Source organism: Mustela putorius, unplaced genomic scaffold, assembly GCF_011764305.1.
Source record: "Mustela putorius furo isolate JIRA1106 unplaced genomic scaffold, ASM1176430v1.1 tig00003871_pilon_pilon_pilon, whole genome shotgun sequence".
NCBI classification, from domain to species: Eukaryota; Metazoa; Chordata; class Mammalia; order Carnivora; family Mustelidae; genus Mustela; species Mustela putorius.
The window spans coordinates 9,984,823-10,000,000 of NW_025422023.1; the positions used below are offsets into that span (position 1 = coordinate 9,984,823).

Genomic DNA, 15,178 nt, shown 5'->3' on the forward strand with positions numbered 1-15,178 from the left:
TCACTAAGAACTCTTTATGCTGGCCTTTGATGTCAGTGGTAAGATTGTCACAGATGTGCAGCAAATAATCCATTAGACTTTTCATGTAGAACTCATCACATGTTTAGAACTTAGCCAGTTACATTATGCTTCTCAAGTGAGAAACACAAACAATCCCAGGAGAAGCTCTTTTATTGCTACCTGGCTATATTTTCTATTTCTCTTTCCACAGTGTGAACATTTTCCTGAAAACCTCACCATTGGGAGAGAGAGATGCAGAGCTTAGGCCCATCTTCTCATTAGTCAACCCAGTATCTTCCTTTCTGTTTCAAGGTCCTTCCTCAAAAGCACAGAACTGTGCGAAGGGAAAGTGAGAGACAGCTCAAGGAGCAGGGGGCCGGGAGGGGCTTTCCCTGGTCTTTCCTGATCCTTCAGTTCCAAAGGCTTAGTTGGTGTTTCAGAATTTTGAAATAAAACTTGCTTTTATAATTAATGCAAATATGACTCAGTGATTCACCCTTTCCAAAGAATTCTTGGTTTTTTTTGACTTTTTATTTTTAAAATTATGAGCTAACATTGACATCACTCTGAGGGTTCCTGTTACGTCAGCTCCTCATGGTGAATTTAACTGCCTTACAAAGCCCGTAGAAGTTCAGATTTCAGTCACCACCCGGGTATCTCTTGGGCTGCGATTGGGCTTTTAAAATCATGATCTTTTGACACACGTTTCTGCGAAAAGCCTGGGGAAGATGTTGGGAGGAAGACTATGTTTAATTGGGAAATTTGTCCATTGCCTACAGTTTAGAGATTCCTGTTAAAGTTTTAACTATAGTAAGGATCGTGATAAGAACCCTGTTACAGTTAGAGTAGTTTTAGTTGAGTTTTTAAAATCAAAGTGAGGGCCACTGTATTTTAAATCCATACATTCAAAGGTCAGGAAATGATCTAGAGCTATATGTACATGTACACACACATATATATTCAAAGTCACAGGTACTCAATGGATTCTATCAGTTTAATAAGTCAGTGGTCTTGCTTACATTAATGGAAAGCCTAAAGGCAAAAAGGAAATAAAAAAAGATCTTACTATTTGTCTTGGAAGCTTGGACTCTTTATGGTGTTCTAAGAATAAGGATTTTCCACATGGAATATTGTAACTGCCATTAACACTGCATTTCAGTGTAACACTGACTATTTTATTAGTATTCTCCAGGTAACTGAAAATTATGATGATGACTATATAATATAGATATATACCTAAGTACATATAAAAATCCAGGTTTACAGAGCGAGTTATGATTTGTTCTTTGAATGGGCATTTATTAGTCAACTAATCTACTCCAAGCTCAACAAAATTCTGCTGTTCTCAGAGGTTGATCCCATCAAAACCTCTATTTTACAGATGAGGAAACAGAGGCCATAGTGAGTTTCATTGTATATCCAAAATCACACACTCAGCAGTGGGAAAATGCTGGAATTTTGAATGACTTCATTCCTTTTTACTATATAAGGGCAATTTTCCCTTTTTTTAAGCTACTTCTCTTAATTGATTACAGTTATTTCTCAATCTTTAGCAGTTTTATGTTTTAGACAAATATTTCTTTCCAATCTGCATGGAGTTTTATTTACTGGACACACTTTTTTCCCTTCTGCTGAAGTTGAACCCTGCTCTGTATGCCGCTAGCAACCCTCACGAGGCTTGCTCAGTCCTCGTCAGGCACGAGGGCTCTGGCAGGAGAGGATTTCATGGGAACCAGGGTCCTCTTTGGAGGATCTTGTCCTTACTGGACAAGATATTTGTTAGGGTAAAGGTTAGCCTGTTTTTAAAAAATATTTTTATTAATATTTATATTAACATATAATGAATTATTTGCCCCAGGGGTACAGGTCTGTGAATCGTCAGGCTTATACAGCTGACAGCACTCATCATAGCACATCATACCCTCCCCAATGTCCATAACCCAACCACCCTCTCCACCTGCCGCCCAGCAACCCTCAGTTTGTTTTGTAAGATTGAGAGTCTCTTATGGTTTGTCTCCCTCCCGATCCCATCAGCCTGTTTTACTAGAGAGACCCAGCAATACACTAGTCAAAGAACAAAGACACTTCTTCTTTCTCACACCATCACCAGTATTATCTGTCATTCATCATCACCCATGTGGAAGAAGCTAGGTCTCCTTCATGTCTAGGTTTTATCCAGCAGGAAAGAGAGAGAAGCGCACAAACATGAAGGACACGTGGGGAGGGCCTCAAGCCCAGACCTGGAAGAGGCACGCAAATAGTTTTGACATTCCCCTGGTGAGCGTTTCAGCAAGTGGCCACCCCTAATTCTAAGGAAGTGTGGGGTAGAGTCAAGCTGAACAGTCACATTTCCAGCCACAACTATTACCATGCAAAAGGAGACAAACAGATTTTGGTGTGCAGTTAAGATTCTCACCCAGAATCTCAAGTGCTTTAAAGACTTCATGAAAGAAAAAAGAAAAACTTGTCTCAGGAATGCTGTATACCTGAAATTAATGTAAAATTGTGTGTCAACTGTATTTCAGTAAAAAATAGAAGAAAAATTTATTGGGGGAATTAATATTTGCTTTCAGCCTTTTTTTTTTTGTCCTTTAATCTTTCATGTAGATAGATCTAAAATTTGATCTAGGTAACTTTAATAAAATCAGCCTGTATTTAAAGTAATGATAAGGATAGTTCTTAAGTAAGTAAGCCCAAAATGATATGTGATTTTTAGATAAATTTTTTATCTGGCCACATGGTTTCTCACTTTTTTCAGGGTCTCCAGGTAGTCAAAGATTGCTAGGGCCTGCGGTACATTAATTTCTGGCTGGGATTGATTAAATCTGAGATGATAGCCTTGATAATAAGGACTCTTATAGTCTTTCCCTACCACTTTTTTTTTTTAAGATTATCTGAGAGAGAGAGTACACATGGGTGTGCGAGTAAGGGGAGGGGCTGAGGCAGAGGGAGAGGGAGAATCTCAAACAGATTCCACTGTGAGCGTGGAGCCCGGCACAGGGCTAGATCTCAGGACCCCTCATGACTGAGCTGAAACCAAGAGCCAGACACTTAACCGACTGAGCAGCCCAGGTGCCCTTCTCTACCACTTGGACAAGGGTAGGAAATGACTCCCTGAAGTGGAACGTGCTGGAGGGCAGAGCACTGCACACGTTAGCTGTCCTCCCCTGGTGCTGTGCAGATCACTGACAGGCCCCTCTGACAGCAGGAGGACCCTCTCTGAGCTTCTCAACTTGAACTCTGGGTAGAAAGCTTGGGCACAGTTCTAGGACCATCACAGAATTCATGAAAGGCTGGAAAAGAATCTACACGAAGCACTAAGACTGAATCTTCGAAGTCTAGGTGGTGACAAATAGAAGTGACCTCTAAGAATTGAATTATGTATGCTTTCTATATAGAGGATGAAGACTGGTTTCACCAAACTCCAGGACACTGTTGTGAGCTTGCCCCAATTCTGGATTGTACATATGTGGTAATTCCTTGATTGTGCAATTTTTCTGCTAGTAGATTTCAATTCCAAAAAGGAACTACTCTTCTAAGGTTGCTGTCCCCCCTTCTAAGATCTTTTAAAAAGGATTATGTCTGGTGTTACTAGAATAATGTAGTTTACTCCTACATGATGGAATTCTTAAGTGTCATTCCATTCTTATAGTTTGGTTTGGTTTTGTTTTGATGCACAGCTCCAGAATGGCAGAAGACGATACATATTTGGGAGCACATGACCAAGTAAGTATTGTAATCTCACCGATAATTTTTTTATAAATGGATTCATATTTTTAAATATACAGGGCAGCAGTATTATTTATCAGGAAAACTCTAAAATTGGTAAAAAAAAATTTTTTTTAATTGTTTTTGCCATTTCTCTGTCCCTCCATGTGAGGTCAGAGGGGACACGTCCTATAAAATGAGTAACTCAAATCCTCCTATCACACATACTATTGCATAAAAATTATATATGCTACAGGTCAAATGATAACTACCATATTAGTTTCCTTGGGCTACTGTAACAGATGATCACAAACCAAATGGCTTAAAACAAACAAACAAATATATGGGGCACCTGGGACATAGTCAGTTAAGCATACACCTCTTGGTTTGGGCTCAGGTCATGATCTGAGGGTTGTAGGATCAAGCCCGCATCAGGCTCTGTGCTGGGTGTGGAGCTTGTTTGGGATACTCTCTCCCTCCCTCTCTGTGTCGTCCCCCTTTCCCTCTCTAAAAACAAAACAAAGCAAGAACAGAAATATATTCTCCTACAGTTCTGGAGGCTAGGGATATCAAATCCAAAATCAAGATCATGACAGGGTATGTTACTTCTGTAAGTTCTGAAGGAGACTTGGTCTCAGGCCTCTCTCTCCTAGCCTGCCGTGGTTGCCAGCAATCCTCTGCACTCCTTGGCTCGTAGCTGGATTGCTTTTGCACGCCTACCTTCTTCCCTGTGTGTCTTCCTGTATCTTTGTACCAAACCTCCCTCTTCTTTCCTCTCACAAAGTCCCCAGTCATTGGATTTAGGGTCCATCCTTCAGTATGACCTCATCTTGACTTTACATCCATGCAGAACTTATTGCTAAGTAAAGTTATGTACACAGGCACTGGGAGTTAGGATTTGAGTGTATCTTTTGGGGGAAACACAAAATATTTTTTTAAAACTCATCTAACAATGAAGCAAATTAGTGTAATGAAAAGACCTCTGGCCTTAGAATTCAGATATCTTTATGTAGGTGCTGGCTGCTACTTATCAGCTCTTAAAACTTGAGGCATCACTTAGCCGCCCACATCCCACTTTTCTCATTTGCAAAATAGGAATTCTAGTCCCATACTCACAAGGGTGTTGAAAAGACTGAATGGGCAGTGAATGTGTTTTGGGAACATAAAGCTGTTCATTATAAATTCACTTTCACTTATGAAGGGATTCCAGTGTCTTTTTTTCCCTTTTCACCCAACTTTTTTTTTTTTTTAAAGATTCTATTTATTTATTTGACAGAGAGAGATCGCAAGTAGGCAGAGAGGCAAGCAGAGAGAGAGAGAGAGAGAGAGGAGGAAGCAGGCTCCCTGCCGAGCAGAGAGCCCAACGCGGGACTTGATCCCAGGACCCCGAGATCATGACCCGAGCCGAAGGCAGTGGCTTAACCCACTGAGCCACCCAGGCGCCCTTCACCCAACTTTTTACCCTGGAAAATTTCAGGCCTAGAGAAATATTGAATAGTCCAACAGATCTTGGTAGATTATTAATATTTTGCTTCCTCCCCATCCTTCCCTCCCTCCCTCTGTGTGTGTATGTATATATACAGACACATACATACATACATATGTTTTTTATATACTTTATTTTAGATATATGTTAAATGAACCATTTGAAAGCAGCTTTCAGACTCTAGGGTAATTATAATAACAATATTATATTTTTAACTAATGATTTTTAAGAAGTATTTAAAATATTGAGATTTATTTATTCATCAGCTATTTATTGAGGCACTACTATGTACCAGAACATTGGCTAAGAAGGACTACAAAACAAGTGCTGCAGCTGCCATGCTAATAGGAATGGGACAGAAACATAGTTTCTATATGGTGATAAATGCCATTGTAGTAATTTGCACAAAATGATCCAGAAATGTCCAAAGTGATCACTCTGCTACCTAGGAGGGAAGGGCAGGGTTATGAAGGACTTTCCAGAGAAAGTCTATGTATGTTGTGATTTGGAATATGTAGTTTGCTAGACTAGATAAGGAGCGGGAATGCTAGGTAGCAGGACACCCTGGCCCGAGACTCATAACCATTTCACATTAAAACTTTAGCAGCGGGTGCCTGGGTGGCTCAGTGGGTTAAGCCTCTCTCTTCGGCTCAGGTCATGATCTCAGGGTCCTGGAATCGAGTTCCACATCGGGATCTCTGCTTGACGGGGAGTCAGCTTCCTCCTCTCTCTCTCTCTGCCTGCCTCTCTCTGCCTACTTGTGATCACTCTCTTTGTCAAATAAATAAATAAAACCTTTAAAAAAAAAAACTTTAGCAGCAACCACCTAAAAAGTGGATTTTCCAAATTTACACATGCAAACGTCAGTCAGGAAAATAAAACCAAAAGTGAAATATTTTTTAAAGTATCTGGTATCACTTCTTCAAATAAAATAAACTTGTGCAGCATTCACTACTCTTGATAATGTTCTGATTTATTTAGAAAGAATGAGTAGGCATTGCTTTTCACATTAAGATGCTCCTTTTGAATTTTATTGTACAAATGGTGATATAGGATCAATCTAGGAACACTTTCTTTGATTACAGCTGAAAAGATATTGGCTACTCATTTACCTTTCACTTTTTTTTTTTTTTAAGATTTTATTTATCTGACAGACAGATCACAAGTAGGCAGAGAGGCAGGCAAGAGAGAGGAGGAAACAGGCTCCCTGCTGAGCAGAGAGCCCGAAGCGGGGCTCGATGCGGGGCTCGATGCGGGCCTCGATCCCAGGACCCTGGGACCATGACCTGAGCCAAAGGCAGAGGCTTTAACCCACTGAGCCACCCAGGCGCCCCTACCTTTCACTTTTAATATGCTATCTCTAACATTGGAAGGCAAACTCTAACCAGCATTAGGGCTGTTCTGCTTGGTTTTAGACTGTGCTTTCCTGTCTATATGCAGGAAATCTTACCAACAAGAGATGGTCCTTTATGCCACACAAAAGTAAGACCTGCTGAAAACATTCATTTTGAGAGTTTTTCTTATGTGGGCACTTTTGTGATCATCAGCAACAGATGGGGTACGATCTGATAATTCCATTTTTGAGGCAAGAGGTTCTTGAAGTAGGTGGGGTTTTTTTTCCCTTGTCTCAAGCTTAACAGTATGTATTTCCTGAGGCATTCGTGTCCTCAGTGAAATATCCCGCGTGTTTTAATGTATTCTGGAATTTGCTCTCCGACTGTGACCTAAAGCACGCAGCAAGCTGCAGCTCACAACGTGGCTTCTGTCTGCCTCGTCTGAAGTGGAGTGTGCGCCTCGCTTCCAAGACCAGTGCTCTGCTCTCTACTAGGTTAGTTTGGCCTCTCTACCTGCCGTAGAACCGGAGAGAAGACATTTTCTTCCCAGGTCATCTCTCTTACTCTGAGACCGACGGGCCAATACTCTCTGTAAGGTGGGGCCCATTTTTTAAGATAGCATAGGTTTTTTTTGTTTTTGTTTTTCCTAAAGATTTTATTTATTTATTTGACAGACAGAGATCACAAGTAGGCAGAGAGAGAGGAAGGGAAGCAGACTCCCTACTGAGCAGAGAGCCCGACACAGGGCTCAATCCCAGGACCCTGAGATCATGACCTGAGCTGAAGGCAGAGGCTCCAATCCACTGAGCCACCCAGGGGCCCCAGTAGCATGTTTTTTGATTCCTATTATTTTCTTTCCAGCGAACAACAAATAGCATAGATAAACTTTACTCATAAGCACTGAAGTGGAGCAGATCTACTGTTCCTCAGTTGAATTATTTGCATACCTCACAGCTGGATCTGAAATGTTCTTTATTTAAACACGGTGTTTCTTACTCTTGATTTAACTAGGCATGCTAGGCTCATAGGTCCCAGGAACCTCCAATAATATACTAATGAAAAAAAAAGGAGGGGTGCCTGGGTGGCTCAGTCAGTTAAGCATCTGCCTTCAGCTCAAGCATCAGCCTTCGGCTCAGGTCATGATCCCAGGCTTCTGGGATCGACCCTGCATCGGTGAGGAGTCTGCTTCTGGCTCTCCCTGTGCCCCTCCCCTCAGCTTGTGCATGCTCTCTTGCTTGCTCACTCACTCTCTCTCAAATAAATAAATAAATGAATATCTTTTAAAAAAAGAAGGAGTAAATTGTAATGCTGGTTTTTCTTGTTGTTTAACACCAGCTTACTAACTAGCGTATCATAAAGAATGAAATACGGTTGGTTTATGTGCGGTCCACAGACGTTTCAAACAGATGACTTATTTAGATTGAAACAAATACTAAGCTCAGAAATACAAATTTTAAGTCCTGAATAAACTAATTGGAAGGGAAATTTTCTCTTGGGGTAGGTAATTATTAGTGACTTATCGAGATAGAATACATAATTCAATCAACACATACCACTTACCCACTGTGTTAGTTCTCTGTTGCTACTGTAACCAATTACCATCCGTTTAGTGACTTAAAACAATACAAATTTATTCTCTTACAGTCTGAATGTCAGAAGTCTAAAATCCAGGTGTTCTCAGGGCTGCGTTCCTTCTGGAGGCTTTCTTGTCCTTGCTTCTTTGAGCTTCTAGAGGAGGCCTACATTCCTTGGCCCATCACCCCTTCATCACATTAACTTCTTTTTTCCAGTCAGACCTTCTACTGTACACTTTGATCTCCTCCATCCCTCTTACTGGGCCCACTTAGATAATTCAGGATTATCTCTCTATGTTCCTATGAGAAAGAGAGAGAGCATGAGCAGTGGGGACTGGCAGAGGGGTTGGCAAAGGGATAGGGACAAGCAGAACTCCGCAGTAAGCAGGGAGCCCGATGCGGGGCTCAGTGCCAGGGCCCTGAGCTCACGACCTGAGTGGAAGTCACTCAACAGACCAAGCTACCCAGGCACTTCTGTGTTCATATTCTTAACTTAATTATATCTGCAAAATTATTTTTGCTCTATGAGATAGCATTTGCAGGTTCTGGGGATTAGAATGAAGTTGTCTTAGCAGGGAGAGTGCATTATCCAGCCTGTCACACCCACCAAATTCCAGGTATTTTGTATTGTGCTAGGTAAATAAAGGTAGGGGGGAAAAAAAGTGAGGGAGCTCTCTGCTGAGTTGTATCTGCTGCTTAGGCTGAAAGTTATATTTTCAATTTTTTTGTAAATCGCTCCAGGGCTATTGCCTAATTCTTATAGGTCTTGAAGTTGTATGGCTAGAGTAGGCATTTCTTTACCATCATAAAAGAAATATTTCTAGGATTTCTAGGATTTCTAGGACTATATTCCTATGCTCATATTTTTGAGAGTACAGTATAAATCATTTATTAAAAAAATATTAAGGATCCACTCTGCAATAAACAGACACTGGGACCTAAAGAAATACTAATAAGCAAGCTACACCGGGTGCTGGCTTCTGTAGACTTTATAGTTAGGTCATTTTTCTCAAATTCCTTTGTCACATAAACATGGCCCAAACATGTAAAGTTCTGTATACCTGAGAATTTCACTAGGTCTCATGAAAGTGTTTTTAAAATCCTGATTTGAAATATTTCCAGATATTTTTTTGCTTTGGTTATCCAATAATTGTTTTAGGTGTTCCAACTTCAAATATTTAATACAATGTTGGAAAAATAAGGATTGAATTATGTAAATTTTCCTTTTTACAGATGTTTCCTTTGGATTCTTTGTCTCATACAATATTTAACCCAGAATTATTTCAACCAGACATGCCACTACCTACAGGTAAGAAACCTCTTCATTCCTGTTATCCTGCCATTTATTTTGCTTTTGCTTTTCTTTTTTTCAATTCAAGATTTGCTAATAGCTTCTTTTAGACGGTCAGTAAGACTCCTAGAAAGGAAATGGTATATATGTTTTAAAAACCAACTGTCACTAGACTTGTTGGAACTATATTTGCACAAACATGTTCCACCCCTCTTACCCATTGTTTGACTTAAACAGTTGTTAGTCATATCTGTGAGGATGGCTTGGAAGGACTTTTTTTCTGGTAGCATTTTCCTTTTCACTCAGTCTTAATAGCTCTTGATTCTGTACAACTCCTCTTTCCTTTATCCCAGATGCACATGAAGTACTCTCCACTTCTCAGGTCTATTCCCCAAACATTTATGTGAGTGTCTGTTGGGTGCCATCCACGATGCCAGGCTCTGGGGAAACAAAGTTTCTAAAAGTTTACAAAAATCATAAACATCATCTCAGTAGAGGGACGCCTGGGTGGCTCAGTTGGTTAAGCAGCTGCCTTCGGCTCAGGTCATGATCCCAGCGTCCTGGGATCGAGTCCCACATCAGGCTCCTTGCTCCGCAGGGAGCCTGCTTCTCCCTCTGACTCTGCCTTCCACTCTGTCTGCCTGTGCTCGCTCTCGCTCGCTCTCTCTCTGACAAATAAATAAATAAATCTTTAAAAAAAAAAAAAACATCATCTCAGTAGAAAAATCATCTTTTTAAAAAAAGATTTTGCCTTCACATTCTGACATTGGATAAAACTTGTGATAATCATCCTTCCTTCTAACATAACTATGTTTTAACATTAACAAATTGTTGAATCTCATATGAATGGTTTTAAAAATCAGCTCATTTCATCTCTTTTTATTTATTGATTTGTATGTAAGGTTTGTGTGATGGCTCTTTTTATGTGCTCCTCATATCACCAGTAGGACTTAACATACGCTCCCAAGCAGATTGAGTAAATTTTGTAAGATGTATATAGAACAGTTTTGTACTTGGGGCATCTGGCTGGCTCAGTTAGTAGAGCACATGACTCTTGATCCCAGGGCTGTGAGTTTGAACCCCATGTTGGGTGTAGAGATTACTTAAAAAAAAAAAAACAAAAAACAAAAAAAACTAATAAAACAAACAACAGCAACAACAAAAAACAAAAAAACCTAGAGACTTTTGTAATCACTAAAGTGGACATCAGCTATTCTATTTACCGTGGACTTGGGTTGTCCTCATTGAAAGACTTCATCCGGTTTGGATCGTTCTCACTTAAAATTATTGTTGTTACTACAGTGCCCACTTTTCATTTTTTAGATCAAAAATGAAATGACCTTTTTTTAAAAATCTCTATTACGTATATGTAGGAATACTTGGGATGGAAAAAATAAATCTGCTCTATGTCCCCCTTCCTAGCAGAAGTCATGTACTGCTGAGGGCTGTCTTGCTTTACAAAGGGTATTTTGTAGGCTGCCGTGGTCTCGTGAAGTGCTGTGAATTCTGAGCCATAGGTCAACTTCCTGTGAACAAGTAGAGATCTTGGTATCTTCTGCATTTCCTGTGAACTTTTTATTCTGGGGTTCAAAGTTCTTTCTTAGTATCAGTATTTTATTGAAAGCCTAGGAACTTGGTTCTGCCCCCGGAAAACATAAACATTTCCATTTAATGCTTTGTAAATGCCAAACAGTACTCTGAGTAGATGCTTTCTTAATGTTTTTATTTCATCAAGTTTATGGAGGTTGAAAAATCTCTGTAAATATGAGGTAGTCAGAGCTTCATGTTGTAGAAATTATTTTGCCATAGTATTAGAAAAACTCTTAAAATTATACCACAAAATCTCATATCCCCGTTATTACCTCATCATTTTTTTTTTAAGATTTTTACTTATTTATTGAGAGAGAGGCAATGAGAGAGAGCATGAGCAAGGAGAAATCAGAGGGAGAAGCAGACTCCCTATGGAGCTGGGAGCCCGATGTGGGACTTGATCCCAGGACTCCGGGATCATGACCTGAGCCGAAGGCAGTCGTCCAACCAACTGAGCCACCCAGGCATCCCTACCTCATCATTTTTACTGTTATGTTTTTCCCTCTCTGTTGCAGTCCAGTTTTTATGATCCAAGATTTATGGATGTTTTATTCACATTTTAAAAGGGTAGAGAGGTTATGTAGACCAATATAACCTGTAATTCTTATATGGACTGTTGTATCTTCTTGAAATCTGAAACTATTAGTTCTACTACTTCTTGAAAACTCTCTGTGATAACATACAACTTTTAGGTCTATAATGTTATATGTAAGTTAAATTTTTCTACATAGTGGGATGTTACTTCATGGCATAGAAATGTGGCCAAAAGAAAATTGGCCTTAAAATGAATACATGCATATCAAATCTAGTTTTCTAGTTGATTTAACTTTTGAGTGTGTTTGCTAAAAGAGAAAAATGGCCCCATTTCACTAATAAAATTCCCAAACCTGGGAATTTCTCATACTTAAAGGAAATTAAGCCATATAGCAAAAATAATAACAAACCTTCCAAGTATTTTTAGAAGAGTTATTAAGCGAGAGATTGCAATTTAATGTAAATGTGACCTAACTCTTCTGTATTTTCCATGACATACAAAGGTTACTTTTTTTAGAAGTCTCTCTTTTTGATTTAGCTTTCTAGAGGGAATATTTTTATGAGTAGATTGGTTACATTATCACACAAGCTGTATTAGTAGCATGAAAATATTTCTATTTCTAAGCAATTTTATCTCCTTATCAAAAATTAAGTCCTGGCCATTTTTTTGAATTTTTAAATTGCAGCTTATTTCCTAAAAGTATTTTAAGGTATCCAGGATAAATTTCATATAGATAAAAGAAGATAATTTTCTTAAATTAATACTGCATTGGCCAATCACTACCCATTTTTCCTTTCCTTGTGTATGTTTTGTTTCAAATTTAGTCATTTTTTAACTGACTTCCTTATAAATTTCTTGCATAGTAACAGGAAATAATTACACCTTTGTTTCCTCCAGTTCTCTAGCCTTATCCGGATTTGTCATGACACGGAGAAGATAAAAATAAATTCTCTCTTAAGTTATAGTTTATTTTTTAATTTCAAAATGAAGGTTTAAATCTTCATAAACTTGTTTATCCAAAATATTATGAACTTTTGTTCTCTAAAAGAATAAACTTCTGGCTAAGAGACTGTAACGACTGAAATGAACACAGAACCGTTCTCTTAGAATTTTGTTGGTATCAGACATCCTAATTTACAGTCAAATGAGTGAGAAACATTATATGCCTCTGTTACAGAGCTGTGGGTTATTAGACTATTAACATAAAAACCAGCTGGGGAGCTTAGGGACTTTCTCATATCGAAATTTGATTTTATCCTGTCAGAGGTTCTGATTTGCCTTTGATTTTTCCAAAGTCAGATACAGTCAGGGTATAGATTAAGCTTCTAGTCTTCTTTATGTTCTTGCAATAATTTATTAAAATGCACCTATCTTCAGTTAAATTATTTTCAAAAAGGATTTTCTAAAATGCCTGTGCTGTTTTAGAGGAGTTGATGTGAGAGTAGTCAGTATTCAGAAATTGTACACAAACATCAAAAGCTATGAATTAGCAAGAAAAGTCCACCAGACTTTTGGTCTGATAGACCAGATGAAATTTGGGAGGGCAGGGGAAGCAACTTAGCCAGCTGGGGAATGAAGGCGGCACGTGGGGATTCAAATAAGGGAAAGGAACTGAACACTTAGTTCAGGAAGGGCAGGTAGCCTGAGATCACTCTGTGTGTTTCACGAATGTGGGTGCCAGCTCGATCTCTTCTACTTTCACATGAGGCTCATTATCGTTGAGGAATGGAAGTCAGTGTCTAATGATGTGAAGGCAAAAGGAAATGTCATGGTGCCCAGGATATGGTTGCTGCTTTTATTTGGTATTTGTGTCATTTTCAAAATGCTTTGTTAGTAGTCAAGATTGTGTTGACCTCTTCATCCTTGCCAGACAGACATCACACCTTTTCTTGGATCATGCAATGTGCTATCACCATTCGACAAATGTTTATTTATTGTGGTTCTCTAAAGGCATAAAACTGTTATTAAAAATAAATTTGCTAGTCAAATGAGGAAGTTAGATTGTATCGGTATGGAATATTAGCTAAAAAATGAATTTGAAACCTCTATTTAAAAACATAATTTCAGGGTTTTTTGTTTTGGTTTTTTTTTTATTTGCTTTATATTTTGTAGCCAATTTGAGAAACCTCACAGTTTCTTTTGCTTTCTGTTTGTTGTTTTCGCTTTTAGCAGATGGTCCATACCTTCAAATATTAGAGCAACCTAAACAGGTAAGAGTTAAAGGGATGGGACTTTGTCTTTAAATGTGAGATCCATAAGTCTCATATTCGTATCTCAAGCACTGAGTAAAATGACAAGTGAATTTTACGAAGGGCATAGCTTATCTAGAAATGCAGCAGCCTGCCAAATGATCTGATAACTTCATTTGTCTACTTCACATTCCTCTTAATCATTCTTCCAAGCATCCTGAGCCTCAGTAGTAGTTCTGTAAAACCTAGATGATTAAAGATCCTTGCTATCTCACTATCTCCACCATCTCTACATAGCAGGCTACTCCTAGGAAAGGCAGAGGGTGTCTCCATTCATTTCCATTTATAAGGAAATGTCCATCCATGCAGTTCGTATACACTAATGTACACCCATCAACTCTGTTCCTGCACAACTCTGTTCTTCACCTTCCTCCTTCCTTTAGAAGCTCCAGCCTGTTTTGTTTTTTCTTTGGAGCATGTGACCTAAGATTTTAAGTACCAGTGGGGTGTGGGCAATGTATTAAGAGGGACAATTGAGTCCTTGTCCCTCTGGTGTTAACCAGAGACTCACCCCCGTTGGAGACTGAAGAGGAGTATTTTATTTTGTTGGGTTCTTCCTCTTACCACTAATTTTATCGGTGATGCCTGGGAATTGAAGTGGCTTCCTCACCATGCCCCAACTGTGTGCATAAATATTTACTGGAAATTAGATGAGACCATTTTTATGAGAGAGGAGGGAAGAGAATCTTTGTGCTTCTTTTAGAGGGTATGGGGAGAACTGAATTATTAGGGGATTTTTAGACTGGTACAAGTCCCCACAGAATGAGGACAGAGTGAATAGATCTCTGAATGGATGTGCTTACCACATTTGACGAGACTGGAGATGCATATACTTGCTGTCTCCCACTTACTACCCAAAACATTTCTTAATGTTTCCAGTAGCTAGGTAGAGTGAGTGTAACACTTCTCCTTTGTGTAACACTGAACCAGTGCTAACTAGGTCAAGAACTTAAATAAAGCATCCATCCATTGTGGTTACTGCAATTGTGATATGTGTTCAGATTTCGGTTAGAATTTAAAGGATAGAACTATCTTAATTATCATTGTAGGCTGAACTGAGATAAAAAGCTTTCAATGTGGAGAATGCCACGTGAGACTTCGGACATTGTTCTGGCATTTGCGGTGGCAGACCCACTCCATGGGCTGCCAGCAGGACTTGCTTTGCCTTACCTCCATGTCCAGTTCTTTAATGTGACTTCTCACAAGTAGCCATTTTCTCAAAGACCCTCCCGGTGCAAGTTTATCTCCTGGAAGCCTGAGCAGTGGTCTGGCCTCCTGGAAAATTCCCTAACTTGCAAAATGCATTAACTCATGAGAATGAGACATCAAACCCAAATCTGTTGTCTCTGCATACCAGGCAAAGCATGTTTTTCAAACATCTATTTTCATAAGCATAAATAATAAGAATTTT

At 39.2% G+C, this 15,178-nt stretch overlaps 1 protein-coding gene across 5 annotated transcripts in view; it reads left to right on the top strand.

The window, feature by feature from the left end:
• Positions 1 to 15,178, top strand: part of NFKB1 (nuclear factor kappa B subunit 1) — a 120,715-nt gene that overhangs the window by 21,009 nt on the left and 84,528 nt on the right. Inside the window, exons 2-4 of one of the 5 annotated variants that reach the window (XM_004748161.3) lie at positions 3,681 to 3,726; positions 9,336 to 9,411; positions 13,688 to 13,728. In XM_004748161.3, the coding sequence (XP_004748218.2) occupies positions 3,688 to 3,726; positions 9,336 to 9,411; positions 13,688 to 13,728 (156 nt within the window). In that variant the 5' untranslated portion in view covers positions 3,681 to 3,687. The remainder of the gene's footprint in view (positions 1 to 3,680; positions 3,727 to 9,335; positions 9,412 to 13,687; positions 13,729 to 15,178) is intronic. The other 4 variants (XM_004748162.3, XM_045067099.1, XM_013054041.2 and 1 more) reach the window with 4 other exon arrangements.